At 30.4% G+C, this 21,961-nt stretch overlaps 1 protein-coding gene and 1 pseudogene across 3 annotated transcripts; one reads left to right on the top strand and one right to left on the bottom strand.

The window, feature by feature from the left end:
• The first annotated feature begins 3,105 nt into the window (after positions 1 to 3,105).
• LOC123201694 lies at positions 3,106 to 9,622 on the top strand (annotated as a pseudogene).
• Positions 9,623 to 10,072: 450 nt separating this feature from the next.
• LOC123201808 lies at positions 10,073 to 12,797 on the bottom strand. 3 transcript variants are annotated; one of them, XM_044617367.1, is made up of 6 exons: positions 12,374 to 12,797; positions 11,498 to 12,277; positions 11,275 to 11,388; positions 10,925 to 11,100; positions 10,640 to 10,835; positions 10,073 to 10,533 (listed from the first exon to the last, which is right to left on the bottom strand). In XM_044617367.1, exons 2-6 carry the CDS (start codon positions 12,119 to 12,121, stop codon positions 10,360 to 10,362), a joined length of 1,284 nt encoding a protein of 427 aa, XP_044473302.1. In that variant the 5' UTR covers positions 12,122 to 12,277; positions 12,374 to 12,797; the 3' UTR covers positions 10,073 to 10,359. The 3 variants fall into 3 exon arrangements, with proteins under 3 accessions (XP_044473302.1, XP_044473303.1, XP_044473304.1); XM_044617368.1 differs by having other exon boundaries at positions 11,498 to 12,270; XM_044617369.1 differs by having other exon boundaries at positions 12,435 to 12,797.
• Positions 12,798 to 21,961: the final 9,164 nt, after the last annotated feature.

The raw sequence follows: 21,961 nt of genomic DNA, 5'->3' as shown, positions 1-21,961 counted from the left end.
TTTTATGTATTTAATTTGTGTATTAAAAATATGTAAATATAATATATATTGTATATAATGTACTTATGTATCTAATTTATATATATAAATATTAAAAATATATAAATATAAATAAGCTATTTAAATACAACTAAATTCACCAGCCTACTAAGAAATAGTTATATTCCAAACTTTTGAATACCAAATTACTAATAGTTATTTCATGTTTGTGATAAAGTTTTGGGGCCATTGTTGCACATGATTGTAGGTTCATGTAAATTATTGAAAGGTACGTATTAATTTAGTACGTGTATTCTTTGAACTTGGATAATTGACACTAGAGATAGGTTATCTTCTCATTGAGGAATTAGAATTATAATTCATAATAAGTAGCAACTGTTAGGTTGGAAGAAAAAATGTGACAAAATTTTAATTTTTTAATTTTTTTAAATAAATGTTAGGTTGGAAGAAAAATGAATGAAGTACAAAATTTTGTTAAGACCAGTAACTGGTAAAATACAAAAAAGCTTGAAGGAAGAGGAAAGATCTTGCTACCTAAGTACTTAGTAACATAGAAGATACCAAACTTGGGTGTGTATGATTGGGTTTGTTGTGATTAGAAAGTTTTTTCAAACTAAACTGAAAAAAATTTGAAAACCAAACTATTTAGGGTTCAATCAAATTGAAAGAATATAATTTGAATTACGATTTAAATTTATTAAAATTATTCACTTTTAAATATATATTATTTAATAAAATTAATTGAATTATAATTTGTTATGACAAAATAAAAATATATAAAATAAATATGAAACATATATACAATATATATGTAAAAAAATGATAAAATAGATATGTAAAAAACAAATTCAACACCTAATTGTTTATTAAAAACTTTTCTCAAATATATATATATATATATTTTAAAAAATATGGTTTACGATTTAGTTCAATTTGAAAATCACTAAAATCGAAATCGAAATTAAAAATTGTTTTTAAAAAAATTATCAATCAAACCAAATGTAATTGTAGTTTTTTTAATAATTTGATTCAACTTCACAGTTTGAATCAAATTATATGCATGCTAGCATTTAACACTAAGGTCAGAAACAATGCTGTTAAAAAGGGTTTTAAAAGGAACAACTATTAATAGGTAATGAAGAAAGATAAAATAATATCCAATTATATGATAACATATCAACTTATTTAACAACCTTGTTTTTTTTAAATATATATATATATATATATATATATATATATATATATATATATATATATACACACACACAAAAAAAAGCTATATGTTCACATTTTTAATATACAATTTAGGTACAAATAATGTGTTTTTATGTGATTAGATGATTTTAAATAAAAGATAAAATAATACTCAATTACATGATAACACATCAACTTATCTTACAAAATTCTTTTTAACTACTTCCTTTGGTAGAGCAGTATCTTTCCTAACTACTTTCTTTTGTATACCTATTTATACTAATTGATTTAGTATAATTTAAATAACTTATCTATTTATGTATTAAAAGTTTATAATCTTAATTATGTTATAATTTTAATATTTTTTATTAAATTTTTATAAAAAAATATTTTTATTTTTAATAAAAATAATAAATAATGTAAAAAGTATTTAAAAATATAAACAATAAGATTACTATTTTAAAAAATAATTTGAGTAATTAATTTATAATTTGGTAACAGTAATATAAGTACTTAAATAATATTATTTTTAATTAAATATAATAAGTATTTATAAATATTAATTTTAAACCTAATGATAATATTTTATTTTTATAATAATATTTTATTTTTGAAAATAAAAAATTATTCAGACCAGTGACAGCCCAGAGCCCTTGACCCACCAAATCTGGTTTGTTTTTTTTTTTAAAAGCATGTAAAAAAAAAAAAAAAAAGTTGCAGGAGGAAAACAAAAGTTCCGGCATCAGAGACGGCGCTTTACATGTGAAAGCCCTGAGTCCTGACCCACCATTGGAAGACTCTCCTATCTCCAGCAGCCTAGTTACGTAAGTAGATGTACGTGGAATCGTTAAGATGATGAATGACCGCAACCTAGTGGTGACTTGATGTACGTAAAATTTTGAACACTTACGGCCCCCATTTAATTTAAAAGTACACTTACCCCCAATAAAAAGATTTTAGTGCTTTGTTAAATGACAGCAATCTTTTGTATTATATATACAAACAAATTTTATAAATTCATTTAATATTTGATTGAGTAATTTTAAAGTGATATAAAAAGAAAATATTTATATTATCCAATCACAAGTTTTTATCTCAATTTCTATTAATAAATTTATATAATTTATTTGTAGACATAATTTCATCAAAATTTAGGTGTTTTAGTAATATCTCCAAAATATGATATTTTAAATTAATTAATTTTCTTAGTGAAAAGAAGACTCTTTTTAAGGTAAAATGAAAGGCCAAAAGATTTACTCTCACCCAAAGTTTGATCAAATTCTAAATTTTTTAAAGTAATTAACACTGTTTTTCTAATATAAAATGATGTTATTTTTTTAATCTAAACTAACTCGATTAAGTGAAACAACCAATTGATAGTATATTTTTCTTATTTATGGAAATTAAAAATTGAAGAACAATACGCATTTAACTTCAAATCTTAAAAATGAAAATTTTAATTTTATGAAAAAAATAAAAGTTGTAAAACCTTTGCATTCTCCTAAAAACCATAGGAGTAAAAGGAAATTATTAAATCGTCAAGCATGACATGATACAGTGACCCCCGCAGGGTATCAAAACTGGGAATCTAAAGTTGGGTCCATGCGGGGCCCCGAAAGCTAGCTTCGGTCCAACTTTTGATTGATTCTGCACACGGGCTGGTAACCCCCAGTTGGATCATTGATCTGCTTTACACTGTTTCGAGCTCTCCTGTTGTTTTAAGGGTGTCATACTCCCTGAACACAGTGTCTGTAAGCCAAATCACAAAGCAAGAAACCACCGACAAGGAAGACTGACACCGATCTCCTTTCTCCTCACACCATACTCTTAACATTTCCTTTTTTGTCGTTATATTACTTCCATAGATTTGCAACTTTGCTAATTAAATATCAACACGAAAAGCAGCTACAAATGGCCATTTACGGGTGTCACCTCTCGTTCTTCTTCATGTCGTTCTCTCTTCTCTGGGCCATCACCGTCGCCACCGTCAGTGGGGTCAGCCCTAGCCGTGATTCCCTATACCTTGAGGAGGCGCTTCTCTGCAAACAGGCGTACCGCTTCATGCCCTGCTCCACAACTGCATTGGGGAACCTGATTTTGATCAGCGTTTATGGATACCTGACTTTCGTGGCATGCAAGTGTATTTTTGACGGGAGTGAGATGTTGAAGGTTCTTGGTCCTGGTTGTTTTGGAAAAATTGCTCTTCCCAAGCTGGATGCGCTTCCCAGCGCCATACTTATTCTGGGTAAGAACTCTTGCTTGAGTCTGGACCAACTTGTTTGGATTTTGTGATTAAGGGTTACATTTTTTAAACCTTGTTATCTGTTTATCATCTGTTGTGAGTTTCATAGTCATCAGCTAGGAAGAACGCACTGCATGGCACGAAGAAACGTTTTGGTTTCGAGCGTTTCGCGTCCGTTTCGGTTATTTATAAAAATATGAAAGGCGTTTCTACAACAGAAACGCGTCCTGGGCTAAAAAAGGAATAGAATTCGTTCCCCTTGACATTGCAATTTCACAGTACCATAAACCTAACCATCTCCTCTCCGTTGTCGTCACGAATCCTCTCCGTCTCCGGCGTCGCGAAATCTCGGCGAAGTCTAGAACAGCCATCTTCATCAGTGCACTTAATCTAGTTCGCCATTAATTCAGAACAGTCGTCTCCATCTGCTTAATTTCAACCAAGAACATTTATTGAGTTCCTAGCTAATATAGCCATTAATTTAGATTAGTATTTCATTTTCTGTCTTGTCGATTCAAAATTTTGCTGAGCAGCTCTAGTGTAGTGTGACAGACCTCAATTGCAGAATTGCTTAGTGGCTATGCTTCAAAGTTTATATCTTTGTGATCTGATGAGTTGTTGAGTTGTTACTCTTGGCTTGTTTATGGGATTTGGATTTTCAAAGTTGTGAATTTGTGTTGTGCTTTAGAAGCCTTTGTTTATTCTGCATTTTGTGACTTTGAGCCTCAAACATCAGACGACTGCATTTTGTCCTTTTATTCTGCACTTTGTTTGCTCAAGACATGTAATAGTTGAAGTGAGTAGTTGTTGAAAAGTTTTTTATTGCGTGACATTGGCCAAAAGGCTTGAAGTAGTTTTGAGGAATAATACAGGGGAGCTTTTTGATAAGTGATTGATTTATTGTTGAACTTACTTTACTGGATAGGGAAAACACTTTAAGCAGTTTTTGTACTACTTCTTTGGTTTATAATTTTATTTATTTAATTTTAAGCAGTTAATTGATTTATAGTCATGTTTCTTTTCAATTTCAATTTCAAAGTTGAATATATTTTTTATAATGTTAATTGGTTTTGATTTTATTTATATTAATGTAGCTTTGTAAATACTTCTTAGAAGAAGTGGAAACAAGTATGTAATTGTTGCATTTTTTTTAAATACAGGATACTGTATTTTTTTATAAAAAAATTGTATTTATAAAAAACCACTGTCTTTTTAATATTTATATATTTTCCCACGTTTTCATTTCTTTTGTTTTGAGAAAATGCGTTTCGGCGTTTCCGTTTTTATACTACCTAGTTAACATTCTTTCAATTACAAAAAAAAAAAAAAAAAAGAAAAGGAGTTCTCCCACCGTACCCCAAACCTTGATTAGCAGTATTAATCTCATAAATTTTTATAGCCTCTGGACTTTCTGAAAAAAAGGAAATATCTCAGGTCAGATATTTGTAGGAATGGGATTACTAGCCAGCTCAAGTATTATGGTTATCCTTTTAAATAATATTCCTTCTTAAATATTGCATTTTTACCTGGTGATTTATGTGTTTATTGCATCTCATTAATTCTCTTGTTTTTTACAGTGTCTGGACTTTCTGGAACTAAGGAATCTGCTCAAAGTCGGGTCTTGGTGGGAATAGGATTGCTAGCCGGATCAACTGTCATGCTTCTTACAGTAATATGGGGATCCTGTATCATAGTTGGAAAACATGACATTGAGCATTCAGTTGCTGAAGATGGTCAAAATACAAAAGGATTTAGCTTAACTGGTATGCAACTTTACTCAGAATTGTCCTTTACTAGTCTTCCCTGATGGACTGAATAACCAATCTAGTTTGGATTAAGCAGTTCTCCGGCTTTTAACTTGGAATATGCCAAGGCAGTAGTATCTTTGTATTCTACTATTTCTTATTTGTAGAACTGTCTCAAAGTTTGGTCTAGTCTAAGGTTTTCTATTAAAATTATAGAAACCCTTTATGCTGTAGAAGCTATGAGCCTGCAATGCAGTAGCTGCAAAGTGGAACAGAAGGATGGGGTAGGGAGGGGAAAGAGAGATAAAATTTAAGAAATAACCAGCGTGTTATAGTTGTTTGTGAGGATTTGAGGAGTCGCTGATGAACACCCACCTAGAAAACAAAAATGAATTTGGAATTTAAATTGTATCTGTATAGATGTGACAGAAATTGAATACATAGTTGCTTGAAACTAACTTAATCTTCATGAGGCAGAGAGATCCTATATAGATACATCTTGGACTGAAACATTACATTGACCATATCTTCATGTACATTGGTTGAAAGCAACAAGAAAGTGATAGTTATTTTTACAAGGAAAGAGACAAGGTCCAACATGGCTCTATAACCCTCTTACCATATATAGGTTCGGAGTGTTAATGTTGGTCATGGTGCTTAGGGTGTGTTAGCTTCAATTCTCGTGGGGAAATCAGACTTGATATAACTATGCCTGCTGCTTCTTTTTAAGTGTGGAAATTTCTTATTAAATTCCATTGAAGATTTTCTAAACTGAAAATAGAAATTCTCTTTGATTGCAGAAACCGGTGTTTGTACTGATATTTCGACTTGCTATACTGCAAGGATAATGGCTATATCTGTCATCCCATTTATTGTTGTTCAAATACCACAGATACTCCATTCAACTTCAGGAAGAAACTTGGCTGTTTTGATTGCTCTAATTGTATCTGTATTGATGTTCATTGCTTATTGCCTTTATCAGGTAACCATTCTTTTATGCAACAATTATAGCGTCCTGTGAATTCTTTGATACCTGTGGCAAATTCCATGAGTCCATCGTATGTAAGCACTGGTGACATTGAGGCACACCAACCTTTTGGTTGACATAGTGAAAATTCTGTGAGGATATTTTATTTGGTTCTTGTAATAACTTGTTAGAAAGATTTAATTAATCAATTGAATTTCATCTTAGAAGGCCATGTAAATGAGGCTTTCTTCATGGTGTAAAGACAAATCTTGAGAATCTGTTATTCTTGATCTAGGAGAAATGAGCTATGAAGGCATCAACATGTTGATAGCTGGAGGACATTTTCTTCTTTCATTGCCTTATCAATAGTTGTTCCTTCTAAAACCCGATTTAGCAGCATTGTTTCTGGCCTTAGTGTTAAATGCTAATGTCTTGATTGGTATATTTAGAAGGAAAGATAATAGTTTTGGTATCTTCTATATACTTGGCCTTCTTTCTTTAACCTTCTTCTATTTTACTGGATACTGCTTTTAACAAATTTTCTATGTATTTACTGATGCTTGACTTCCCTTTCATTCATGTCGTGTAGGTCTTTCAGCCCTCAAATCAGGGGCTGAGTTCTGTTGAAGATGGTGCTGCTGGCAGGTTACTAGAAGGCGCGGAGACAAATCAGGAGAATCAAACCTGCAATGTTGAAAATCCTAAGTCGATCTACTTTAAAGCAGTACTAATGTTGATTATTGGCACCATTTTTGCTGCTGCATTCACTCATCCTCTAGTGGATACTATCACTAACTTTTCCGATGCAACAAGTGTCCCTCCATTCTTCGTTTCATTCATTGCACTACCTATGGCAACTAAGTTTAGTGTAGTGGTACAATTGTTCATTTATGCCAGCCAGAAGAGGAGGAGAACAGCCTCATCAACGTTTATCGAGGTTTGTTACTCATTTCTATCAATTTTTCCATAAGCAACTTGAGGTAATTAAAGGGTCTTATATTATTTTGCTTTCCTGATGTTTTCTGCTGCAGTTATACACAACTGTGTCAACGGATAATGTGATTTATCTATCAGTTTTCTTAGCTATCGTCTACATCAGAGGATTGAGTTGGGATTTTTCAGCAGAAGTGCTGGCAATTGCTGTTGTATGCATTCTGGTGGGAGGCTTTGCCAGTGTCCGTACCACTTTCCCCCTTTGGACTTGTTTACTTGCTTACATGCTGTATCCTTTGTCCTTGGCACTGGTCTATGTTCTTGATTACGTCTTGGGGTGGGCATAGTTAAGAAGATGTTTTATAATTATAAAACAATAAAACTATGTGATGTAATAATGTTTCATTGCATAGTGATATATTATGAATATAGCATGACTCAGTATACAAAGATCTTTTTAGATTTTAACGTAAAGTGTAAAGGGCTGTTTGCATTTTCCAACTCCCATTTTCTCACCTTAAAATCGAATCAGAAAAATGTTTTTTTCCAATTAATAATTCCTGCCACTTACAATATATTCTTATCTGCACTGACTTCTTAAGGCAAGTTTTTATAATTGGATTAGAGGCTCTAATAGGGTATGTTGGTGCCGGTGTAGCCCACTGGATTAGATCTAAGGCCTGCACAATAACAATACACTGAACTGATGTAACGAAAGAATGAGGTTTACGGTTCAGTCTTATATACATAGAGTTGGATTGGGTTTCACAATAATAGGTCTAACCGGTAGATTAACCTTAATTTTACGCTTTTGTCTTTTAAATTTAATTTTTTTTTAAATCATCAACAGTTCAACCCGGCTTGAACAGTCCATGCATCTGGTCCACTATAGTAGCAGGTCGGGCTTTTCTATGTTGGGTTTCGGACCGATTTGATCCTATTAATGTCTCTAAATCGGATTGATGAGAATAAAGATGCAAAACTTTCAGTCTAGGGAATCAGAAGCACTGATTATAGGATTTAAGTTCAATGAGATAAATATGGGTGAGGATGATGCTGCTGACAAATTACTGAGAGATTTTAATATATCTAATGATAATCAAATTGATTTTGGTGAATTCACCAAAAGCATAGAAAATTGGCTCAATGAAGTGCATGGAGGAAATAGATATGGTGATCCTGGTTCTCATGAAATCCCCCAGTGGACCTCTATTAAAGCAGTGCTGATGCTTTTTTTTGGGGGTGTGCAAGTTTGGGTAAACGAACTGATTAACCGGATTTATAAACAAAACCAAATTTTTGGTTTGGTGAAGAATGCAAACCAAAACTAATATAAATTTACACATTAACCAGTTGATAATTGAACCGAATTTATCGGATAATCAAACCTATTTTTTCAATTACTTGGTTTTGAACCGATTTTTAAATTAATATTACAATTATAAGATATTAAACAGAGTATGCATTTTCTATTACAATCTTAGGTTTGCGAATATTAATGTGATTACTGCAAATCTCATTAAATAGAACTATAAAGAGACTATTTTTTTTTTGGTAATAAATTATTTTTTTTGTCTATCAGTGGCATTAGTAATGAGGAATGAAAATGAATTTGCGACAAGAGTACACTTTTTTTTGTCATGAAATTTTTACATAAAATATTTTTATTATTTATTTAATTTGGAAACTGATTCGATTCGGTTTTTAGATAATTTTGCACACCCTCAAGTTTTTTTCTTTGTTTTTATTTTACTGATGAAAAATCTTTTTGAAGACAAACCAACCATATCAAACAAATAAAACTTTAAGTTTAGTAATTGATCGTACAATTACTACACCAGATAAATTAAAATTTTGATTTTATTATGATATCAATGAGTTTCAAACCAAAACCTCTGGGATTCTATATATTTTATCATCCAAACTACCTTTGAGCGCTTAATGATTGTTATAGGCTTTGCTGACCCTCTTGTAGATGCCGTTGACAACTTTCAGATGCAACAACTATACCCTCATTCTTCATCTCACTTATTGCTTTGCATTGCCCTTGGCAACCAACTCAAGTGAAGCAGTATCAGGAAGCATTTTTGCCAAGGGTAAGAAGAACAGAACTGCCTCATTAACATTTTCCAAGGTTTGTTTCTCATTTCTCTCAATTCCCACATGCCATTTTTGCTACAAACTTTTTAATTAGACATAAAACATTACGCATTCAGCTATTGCAAGAGTTTTAGCCTTTACATGATTTAACTAGTTCATGAAGAAACTAGTTTTGTATTGCTGTAAATGCCATTATAGTTTTTTCCCATTTCCAAGTTTTCCTATGCAGTTGTATGGAGCAGTGGCAATGAATAATGTCCTATGCCTATCAGTTTTCTTAGCTCGTCTATCTTAGAGGATTGACATGGGACTTATGTTTGCATTTTGATGGGTGATTTTGGGAGTTTCCTAATCTTCCCTCACTGGGAATCTTCAATTGCAAATGCCCTTTATCCCTTGGCACTGGTTTATGTTCTTGATTATGCTTTTGGTTGGTCATAGCTTTGTACACACATTTTTTAGTACACAACTAAGTATACAGATGACGTGCCATTAAATAATTGAGTAATTTTGAATCAAACCCAATTATGCGTTCAAAAGTGTATATACATAACATTGTTTATTCATAAATTGTGGTTCGTTCCTTCTGCACTTCTCCTTATGGGTCTTTGATTGATATCTAATGACTCATAACTGGGGGATTTAGTTGAAAGATGAAAATAACACAAAATTGCATAACAGGATTTCTGCAACCCAAATAAACATTTTTTTTCTGTGATACTTTCCCACTTTTTCTCTCTTATCTACTCATATTCAATGGATGCCTTCTACTTCCATCACAACTATAATGAAGGGTCAGATTTAGATACCCCACCAAAACAAAGAGAAGACAAGCATATATAAACATCCCCACAACTCTCATTGTTACCAACCAATAACCAACACCAAAAATATAAACAAACCCATTTGCATAACCGACCAAACTTAGCTTTCATCAAAATTCAACATCAAAACAAACCAATCTACATCTCCCTATCTTTCTCTTCTCTCTGCCCTCACATGGCCAAGATTTGGTTTTTTACTTTCACACACAAGCTTGCATAAGCAAATTTATAAAATTTCCATGCCACCCCATTTGTCAAATTGTTTTAGAAAAAAGGAAAACAAGTCTTACTTGGTATAATCTCAGAGAGATGACAAAGTGGCCTACCAAAGAAATGGATACAGGTTAGAAACATTTATAGCTTCAAATTGAGATCAACACTTCCGCCTACTTCACCATTGTTACAATTATTCACTCTGCCTATGGCTTGATCTTTTTGTGCCACTGCTTGTGGGAAGAAGCTGTAGTAAGGTTGCTGATGACTTGGTCTGCTCAGTTCTGGCCAAAGAATTGGATCTTCAACATTTCCCTTTTCACAAATGATATAAAGAAACAAGAAAGTTAGGTTCAATTTAATTAGAAAAGAAGTGAAATTAGTAGAATGTAAATGGGTTCTTGTTTTAAGTTAGACTCACTTGATAAGGTAATGATTCAAAATCAGAGAATTCACTGCTATGGAAAGCCAGATAAGGTTGAGAGTGCCTTAATTTTGAACCTTGAGACATTGAAATTGTTGTGGGAGGAGCTAATGTGAGAAAAAGTCCATTTTCTTTGATGCTTTTCTTTGAATTATTAGGCTCCAACATGAAAGTTGAGCATGAAGAACCTCCTCTGGCAAGTTTGGAAACAACTACATAAGCAATCAACATTTATTACCACAAAAACGTAAGGAACCAATCTAGAAACAAAGTCAAGCTAACCTGGAAAGTGTGCCAACAGGTTCAAAATTGAGTGTGTGACCACCACTGCCACAAGAAGCTGAGTCATCTGATTGGCTGATTCTGGGCTGAAGAATTGGAGGAAATTTGCAGTGGAAAGATGAGATGCCTGGTGGATTGTCTAGAGGAAAGGGATATGACCTCTTCATGCCAACCATCTATACTAAATTTTAACCAAATTTAACCAATCTACTTGTTAGATCTCTCAGTCTAAATAGAATAAACATAAATTTAAGACTAAATTTACTAGAACTCATTACAGAACTTTCAGGTTACTCAAGTACAAGATCTAGTGTTTTTAAGAAAAAAGATGGAAGCTAAACTGAACATACCTTTTCCTCCTCTGTCCACATAGGTATATAATTGCCATAATAGCTTTGGTTTGAAGGGGGCTCCATCTGAAAATTTAGTACAGATGATGATGAAGTTGCTGATGATTCATTCACCTACACAAGTTAGATTTATCAAGAAATTAAACAATAACACATAACAAAAATTTAAACAAACTCAATAAAGATGACTTAAAAAATGAAGAAAACTCTTTGAATGGCATACCACTAAAGAAGGATGATGCTGGAATTGTTGTGCTCTTTCCATCAAACTAGGGAGAGGCCACATGGGAATTGATTCATGAGACAAATGATTCAAAGTTGAGCAAAAAGTTGATCCTGGATTAACCCCAGAACTCTCTTTTTCAAGGTTAAACTCATAAGATTCCCACAATTTATGAACATTTTCGTGGCCTTGAAGTAAAACAGTTGACAACCCTACGGGATTTGTCAATGGAACATTGTTGGAATTCAAAGTTTCAATATTTTGATTTGATGATGAAGAGGGCCTAAACCCCAAATTTGGAGATGAAATATCGGCTAGAAATGGAATTGCAGAAGGAGAAGAAGACTGATTTGAAGGATGAAAATTTGGAGTTGAAAGTGAGAGAACTGAAGATTTGGTTGGTGATATAGTTGTAAATGGTGATGCCATAGCTGCATCCTTCTTTTGCTGTTCTTCTAGTCTAATTCTTTCAAGTTGAGCCACACCAAGACCTCTTTGCGGGACTTTTTTGGGCTTTTGTTTCTTGGAAGATCTAAGAATATTACCACCACCACCACCAACACCACAGGTACCACTGCTATTATTGCTGCACTTTTGATCTTCTTGAGCCATTTTTATTTTCATCCTTCTAGTAAAGAAACTACTTTTGAAGTAAGCCTGAATAAAAAGATTTAATTTTGATCAAAACTCAAAATCTTGATTCACCATGAACACCACTACACCTTTGAATCTCCCCTTCCAAAGTTTCGATCTTCAATTTACCCTTGCCACACCTATTATCTGACAATTTTGTTTCAGAAACATAAATTTTGCAGAGAAAACAAAAATCTTCATACAAAAGAAAAAGAGATTATCATAATCTGAAATAAAAAATACCTGAAGATATGTCAGACCAAAATCTAGAGGAAGATCAAGAAGGCAAGTTAAAAAAGATTACCAAAAATCTCGGCAAACCCACGAAGCTAGGCAGGTTTTCAGCAGAAAAAAGATTGAAGAGAGAGAGAATCTGAGATATTTCAGATTTTTCTCCAAACCCAGTTGTTGTTTTGTTTGTCTGAGACAGATCAGATGAAAATCTAAACATTTCATGTAAAAATTAGAAGAAAAAAGTATAAAATTTGAAAACCACGCAAATCTATGGAAAATAATAAATCTTTCAGGTTTGTCGCCCAAATCCTCGCTCCAATCGAGTTTGTAAAAGAAGACTAGACCGACTCTCATGAATGATGGATGAAGAGTTGGAAGTTCCAAAAGTAGGTAAGTGCCAAAGTTTAAGTGGCATTGTCAGCTTAGCTTCATTCTTCCATTTCTGGGCATCTCTCTTGCTGTCTTTCCACCTTTTCTACCCTTTTCATGGGTCCCCTTGCCCCTTTCACCACCTCATTTTTTAAATTTTTGTTTCGTCATTTTGTTTTATTTTTGGCCAAAGGACGTATTCCCACCAAAGGTTCCAAAGTTCCACCTCCTAACTATGTATTGAATCTGGGTCTACAAATGACAGACTGATCCGATTTGATTTAATATAATTGTCAAAGATAATTATAAAAGAAAGTTACAGGATAATTAAATATATATAAATTATCTAAATTACCTCTCTATAAACATAAAGTTATTTCTTTTTCAAAGAATAAAACTCTCTTCTTTTCTCCTGCCAATACAATGTATATATCTTGTCTCTCAAATGAAAATTAATACGTGAGTAAATAGCATCGTAGAAATAAACTAACGTTAACACATTGAGCAGTATTCGAAGACGCTTCATCAAAAATTGAAACGGTTACGCAAAATCTTTATTTATATAATTCATATAATTTGATCCTGACATATTTAATTATATTCAACACTATGAAAAACTCTAAACTCTCATTTATAAATTATTAAAAATAATAAAAATAATTAATTTTAGAAGTAATATTAATATTTAACTAATAATATATTAAAAATAATAAAATATCATCTATTTTTTCTTAAGTTTAGAAAACTAATAATTTTCTTTAAAATTAAATTTTCGAATCTTATATTTTTCTCTAAAGTTTAGGGTTTATCTCCCTCCCCTTTTCCCATGTTAGAACTGACTGCTTTGCTCTCCCTCTCTTTTTTCAGTGCAATTCTAGCGTGTTTTCCCCACAATGACTCGTCCTCATCCCTAGACAAAGACGAATTGTCTTTGTCACTAGACCAAGGCAATGTCTTCATTTGGGGAAGAAGACAAGTTATTATGGGAGGAACACATAGAAGATGCACCAGAAAATGGGAGGGAGGGCAAAGCCATTGGTTCCGACATAAAAAAAGAGGAGGGAGAAACCTTGAGGGGAAAATATAAGATTTAAAAGTTTAATTTTAAAGAAAAATTGTTAGTTTTCTAAACTTAAAGAAAAATTGATAATTTTTTATTATTTTTAATATATTACTAGTTAAATGATAATTTTATCTTTGAAATTAACTATTTTTATTAATTTTAATATCCTATAAATAAGAGTTTAGATTTTTAATAATTACTCAGTACAATGTTAGATTTGCACTAAACCTGGGGTGAGAAATAGTCAGTTGGCCTGTACTTTTTTCACATTCTTGAAGGAATTTTAATAATAATAAAACTATGTATACATATTTTTGGTACATAACTTATGTACACAAATGAGATGTCATCATGTGATTGAATATTTTTTTATCATATGATGACACATATTTTAAAATCATCTAATTATATGATGACACATCACTATGTATATAAATTATGTACCAAAAATAGGTATACATAGTATTGCTCTTTTAATAATATTAGTGGTTTTTAATAGTTTATTTAAATAATAATTTATGTCCTAATTTCCTATTGACATGCAAATCAATAATATATTAAATGATTTGACAATATAACATATAGGAAAATTAATTAAAGTAGGTACTCAATATGCTACGTAAATTTTTTTTTTAATAAAACTTTTGTAATTTTACTTTTTTAAAGAAACTTTATTTTCTATTTCAATAATAATCTTTACCTTATTTCTTTTTATTTAGATTAATTTTTATCAAAAAATCTTTTATTTTTGAGAGTATATTAATTAAATTTAATTTTTTTGTAATCGTTAAGATTTATAGATAAAAAATAGATTAATTTATAATGTAATAGTTGATATTTACATACTTTTAAAACATGATAAATATAACTACACAGAAAATATGTATAGGTTGTGCACAAGTGCTAAAGGTATGCGTTCTTTTAAAAGGGTGTAAAATGTGCAAAACGGTGCATGTTTTTTCGAAGGGATGCGTTTTTCCGAAAGGATGCGAAAATATACGAAAGTATAAAGGGGTGCATGAAAATACAAATGGATGTGTAAAAATACAAACAAGGGGTGCGTAAAAATACAAATGGTTGCGTAAAAATATAAAATGGGTGTATGAAAATATAAAACGGATGCGTAAAAATACAAACGGATGCATGAAAATACATATAGTGCATGTACAAACGAGTGTGTAAGCATATAAATGGATACGTGAAAATATAAACGGGTGTATAAAAATATAAACAGGTACGTAAAAATATAAACAGATGCGTAAACTTACAAACGGATACATGAAAATATAAACGAGCACATAAAATATAAATGGAGTGCGGAAAATATAAAAGAAGTGCGAAAAATATAAAAGGAGTGCGTAGATTATAGAAGGATCATGTGGGAATATAAAAACTATATATTATATTATATTTTATATATTATATTAATAATATAATATATAAATATATATTATATATATACATTTTCACATTACATAATATAATATATATTATATTATACACTTTCACGTACCTTTTCGTTTCACATACTTTTTCACATTTTGCACACTCTTTCACATTTTGCACACTTTTTCATATTTTCACGCATCTCTTCATATTTTCACGCATCCCTTCATAGTTTCATACACCCTTTTTACACTTTCACGTACTCATTCATAGTTTCACACACCCCTTCATAGTTTCCAGCACCCTTGTACACTTTCATGCACCCTTTTACACTTTCATGCATCTCTTTATAGTTTCACACACCCGTTTACACTTTTACAGTTCCACGCACCTTTTTACGCTTTCACGCACCCCTTTTACACTTTCACGCACCCTTTTTACACTTTCACGCACCCTTTCACATTTTCACACACCACTTTATACTTGCATGCATCCTTTCATAGTTTTACGCACCCTTTTACACTTTCACACACCCCTTCACAGTTTCACGCACTTTTTTACACTTTCACAATTTCACGCACTCATTTACAATTTCACACACTCATTTACAATTTCACGCACTCATTTACACTTTCACATATTTTCGCATTATTTCACACATTTTCACACCCTTTCAAAAGAATGTGCACCCTTTAGCACCCGTGCACAACCCATATGCAGTCTACGTAGTTATGTTCATCATTTTCTAAATATCAACTATTACATCAAAAATTAATCTGTTTTGATATGTAAATCTTAACAATTACAGAAAAATTAAAATTAATCTGTATACCCTTAAAAATAAAAGATTTTTTGATAAAAACTAATCTGGATAAACATAAATAGGATAAAGGGTATTGTTGAAATAGAAAATATAGTTTAGTTAAAAAGGTAAAATTACAAAAATTTTATCAAAAAAGATTTACACAACAAATTTCATATTTATTTTAATTAATTTCTCACATATAATAATAAATCATTTGAGATATGTTCCGAGATGTGTGACATTAATTTGGGATTGTCATGTATAAATAATTTATATTATAGGATAATTACAATAGATTAAAAAGTAGGATTGTATAAAAATAAAAAAAAATTCGATAACTAGTGCTCTAAGAGGTTGACGTGTGTGTGATGGTAGTTAAGGTCTACTCCCCCACCCTCACCCTCGCCCTCACCCTCGATCTTATCTTCTTGATCCTAAAAACTCCCTATTGAAAGTATGCACATCACATTTTGATCCCGATCACATCTCCCCTTTTGATATCCCAAGGTGAAAAAGGACAGAATAGGCAAAATCTAGCCTAGATGGGTGAGGGTGGTGGGGCAAGTCTTATTATCTCAATCTTGCATCGCAACAAGATCATTATCAACGTTGCAGAGAGGACGAAACTGGTGATAGGCGGTGGGTTGGGTAACTTGTAATTTTAATTGAATATGAAAGCATTTTTTGGTCCTAAAAATTATGAGCACGGGTACAAAAGTTGCAATAGGGACTTAGTTTTACTTTATTTTTCAATTGAATACCGGGGAATTTTCTCTAAAAATTTATTGAATAAGTGTGAAAGTCTAAAAAATATAATATTATTTTGATAATTTTTAAATACAATCATATCATTTGGTGATAAACGATTAGTCAAATATTTTATCATTTCATTAACAAAAAAAAATTATAATAAAAGATAAATTGTTGAAATAATTTTTTATTATCCTAAACCAAATATACCCTTAGCAAGATTTCATCAATCTGACCAGATTGTAAACTAGAGAGTATAGTGATTAACATCTTAAATAAAATGAGAAGGCCAAAGGACTATTTCCCACTAAAATTTTAATGTAAAGACAAATACATACCCGTGAGAGATTAAAAACCTAAACACCCATTCATGAGCTAATTTTCGTTAGAATTTTCTATTAAAAATAAGAGCAAAATAGTTATTTTATCACTGAATCTTAAAATCTTAAAAATTTGTATAATTCCCCCTTTAGTTTGGAAAAACTATAATTTTCTCTTAGGATTAAGTTTTGAAAATTTTACTTTTCCCTATTAGTTTTTTCTTCTTTCTTCAGCCACCAAAGAAAGTTCTCGTCATCGGTCGACCTTCTCCCGCCATTGGCCTTCCAACCGTGGAAGTTTTGCCAAATGAAGATGAATCTCTTCAACTGAACGAAAATGATTCGCCATCGTTTAGCCAAAAGATTAGCATCATGAGTGGGTGTTTGAATTTTTGATATCTCATAAATATTTATTTATCTTTACATTAAAATTTAAGTGGGAAATAGTCCTTTGACCAATTGAGAACTTAAGTTCTTCACTACAAATTTATCTTTATCTCTACACAACAATACAAGGACTAAACAATTAATTTTATTTGTTAAAGGTATAATATTTAATGGCATTAATTTCATACAACAAATGCCAGTTTTGCTTAATTATTCATACTACCACAAATATCCTGAATCTAATAATAAGGTCAAATCTTTTTCATTTTCACCGTATTTTCACATCTCCATCTTCAGTCATGCATCCAATCTCAAATATCGATTAAAGATTTTTTTTTTTTTAATTTCGAAGAGTATTTTTTACGGATTTGTTTATATATATATATATATATATATATATATATATATATATATATATATATATATATGGGTTTATTTAACAATTTGAAAAGAGAAGATGTAAGCTTTGTTATTTTAAAAGTAAGAAGACATCAAACTTACTAAATAATTATTGGGTTTATTTCAATTATCCCTTGTGGCATTGATGAATACAAGTTGTTGGTGCATTCAAACTCCATTTTAGTCAAATTCACAAATATAACATTAGAGAAAGACAATTAGTTATTTGACCTAGAATACGAGGAGAAGCTAATTTACTTATAAACAACAGGATGACAGATCTTGGAAAGTTCGTGATTTACTCTTTCACTTTCCAACTTTATTTTATATAGGTGCAGGATACCAATCATGATGATCATTTCCTATTAAATCAAGATAAGATGATTTATAACTTTTATTTAGATGATTATAGTCGATGTATTAGAATCTATGATATCTTAATGTAATTTTATTCAACATAACTCTATCTCGGGTTTTATAAAACAAAAAGAGGAAAGGGATGACTTTTGTATTCATTTACAATTTGTTGTATTTTGACAAGATTATTCAGTAACATAATAACAGATATAAGTTTTCAAGCAGTGAGCCGAATCAATTTAAAAATATTATCTTATATCTCTTGCTTATTTGTTGTTGCTTGCACAAAACTAAATAGTTGTTTCCATTCATTGTCACCCCTTATGCAAAATCACACCATTAATCTTGCATATTTCTCACTAGTATGAAATTTCACATGGACATAAACATACCCTCTTCATTTTTCAAAGGCTATCAAATTCTCTCTATAATCATTAAAATATTAAAAACTTCTTGCCTCATAAAACTTATAATAATTTTCAAAACTCCTCAATACGCTTGACAAATGATCCCATAATAGGGTGTACAAAAAGATCTAGATTATTTGTTTGTAGTAGTTTAGGTGAGAGATAACAATACCTAGAGGTATTGAATTATCATTTTTTTTTTATTGAATAACCAAAGTTGTATTTTAATTTATATTGAAAAGGCTTAATTTTAATATTTTTCTATAAAATAGACCAAATTTTCACTATTTTTTATTAAAAGTATCGAATCATCACCTGATTTTCAACGATGTTAAAGGAATGATGTGAAAATGTAGTCATTTTGATGTGTTGGCATTGACATTTTATGTGATGAATGTAGTCAATCCGTGTGTTCACGAGGACATTTACTATCCACAAAATCATCATATTATATGTTTTATCCTAAATTTATTTTCACAAAATACACATAGAATAAACAAAACTCAATCAAAATTAATTTTTTGTTTTTTATTTTTTACAGTAGAGATTTTTTATTTAATGTTTGGTTACGTGAATTTGGTAATTTAATCGTAGATGAGTTTTAATTCTAGTTATGTTTTATTTATTCTAGTTGATTTTTGTGGTTTTTGTGAAAATAAATACGGGGACATGGGTTAATTTGGGATTTTTGTGAGTTGAGATTATCCGATGAAACCTTAAAATTGTCTACACCGGCCAAAAATTATCTCTGTCATTATTTCTGAATTAATTCAAAAATTCTTATTATTAATTTTTAACTTATTTTTATGTGATATAATACAAATATTATCCCTTTAATTAAAAAAATTAAAAAATTCGATTTCACCAATTAAAAAAAAAGATAATTTGATACCTCAATTGTTGGCATCTCACTTGCATAACATCAATAATGATCATGAGTTAAAAACAAAAGAGAAGTTGTGAAAGAATATTTTGGGCCATTGGTCAAATAAAGGCAGCAAGGGAAACCCTATCTCTACCTTTACTAAATTGGCCCACCTTACCTGCAAACTATCTTTTTAACTTGTGAACAAATTTTGTCTTCAATGAACAAACCCAGTAAGCCTCCATTTCTCTCACATAATATGCCAACATTTTGTTAGATATGCAATGTATAAGAGACACCCACCTTTTTTTTTCTCTTTCTTTTGAACAAGATTCTCCTTTTGTCATGCTTGTATTCTTGCTCTTCTTGTCACTTCTCACATGGCTATAAAGTTAGAGTCTATGTTTAACATATAAATATTTGGTTAACTCAATAAATCATATTTGTTTAAGGGGAAAGCATAAAATATAGTATCTACATTACTACAAAAAGGAAAATTGAATTATGAATTGGAACAATATTATATACACTGAATTTCGAGAACCCAATTAGGTATTCAGATGATGTATTATAATATGATTGAATATTATTTTATTATTTAATTCAAAATTATTCAATCATATAATGACATATTATCTTAACATGACAGTTAAATCGTGTATAATGTATTGTATCATATCATAGGATATATCATTTTAAAAAATAAAATAATAAACAAAGAATTCTAATTGCCACATCATCTTGAAAAAACATCACATACATCATCTAAAAATTTTTATATACACCTTTACCACGTCCTCATTCATTTAAAAAGGTGTTATAATTTGTATTAGTAATATATATCATATCGTACGATGTGTCTATTGTATTGTAATAATTTGATATGTCTTAGGATACGTATTGTATGTATTAAGATATGAATAATGATATATTTAAGTACTTAATTAAATACTTACACTTATATGCGCATAGTTTTATTGTACGGAATGACTTTATATAAACCAAATATTTTAATCAGAGCAGAAGCTTGTGGGCTAGAAAGAACAGTCAAGCAAACTCTTAAAGCCCAACAAATGAACAACACATAAAAATGTTGAGCCCAAGCCTAAAGAAACCCATCAACCATCTTCTCTTGATGTCAATTTTCTAGCACCCAAAAATCAGCACATCTTTGAAACTAAAATGTAACAAAATTAAATTGGATTTCTTATCACAAGGAAAGAGAAACCCCACCTCATTTACAATAATGCTACATAGGAAAGCTGGAAAGGTACCCAATACTAAATGAGTGATTGAGATGAGCGACTTTTCATGAATCTTGCAAGCTAAGTTAAAGCCATAATTTTAGTCAAAATAAGTTAGCCATGAAGGTCAGGCAACTTGGAATTGAAGCTAGTTATGTTTATCCCCTATTTGAGTACATTTAAAATTTTTCATATAAACCCTTTTTATATCATCATTTTTTCTAAAAAATTATATGAATCCGTATTAAAAATATGTATCGTATCGTATTAATTTAATATACTTTAAAATACGTATCATTTTACATATGTATCATAAGATATTGATAACCGTACTTACACTAATAAATTTGGATTTAGTTGAATTTGAAAGAGCAACTGATTTCTTATCGTAGGAGTAGGACTAATTAAATATGCATTTTGAATGCACATTTCTTGTGCTTAGTGAATTGTTTGAGTGTAAAGAAAGGAATATCATGGAAACAAAGCCCTTTGTCTCTTATTAGTTTGTATTTAATCTTTCATTGGCTATTGGAATGGATAATTTACTTGATATTATATTGTGTAGTTATCTTACATGGAACCATCTTTATCTCTGCAAATTACCACCATATTATATACTTTTAAGGGGATGTTTGGTTTTAGAGAATGTTTTATTATCAAAATTGAAAAATTACCTTAAAGATAAATTACTTTAAGAATTACTAAGTATAAATTATTACTATATTTGATAAAATTTAATAAAAATTGATATATATATAAATAATTATTATGTTTGGTCAAAGGTAATAAAATAATAATAATATATTATTTTTCTTAAATATCCTTAAGTATAATTATGTTATTTGTTATATTAATTGAAAATGAGTTTATTTTTTCTTAAAAAAATTAAAAAATAAAAATATAGTTATAATAAAATCAAAATTACCTTGATAATCTTTTAATACCTAAGGTAGATGTGATAATCAAATTACTCTTTATATTATCTGTCATATCACTATTGATAATAAAATATTACTATAATATTTTATTACTTACCAATCAAACAAAGTAATATAAATAAAAAATATATATTACTAAAATAATTTTTAATCTCTCAGTGCCAAACTTCCCCTAAAATCAGTTAAGCTTTGTACTTCATGTTCTCTTCAATTTTCTAATCCTTTTGACTATCTTGTTAGAAGAGGTCAGAAAAAGGCCAGTATTATAAAGTGATAAATAATTAAAGCAGAAAAATTTAACAATAAT

Source organism: Mangifera indica, chromosome 18 (genome assembly GCF_011075055.1).
Source record: "Mangifera indica cultivar Alphonso chromosome 18, CATAS_Mindica_2.1, whole genome shotgun sequence".
Taxonomy (NCBI): Eukaryota; Viridiplantae; Streptophyta; class Magnoliopsida; order Sapindales; family Anacardiaceae; genus Mangifera; species Mangifera indica.
The sequence above is the reverse complement of the archived record's forward strand: the minus strand, read 5'-3'. Positions and strand labels throughout refer to the sequence as shown.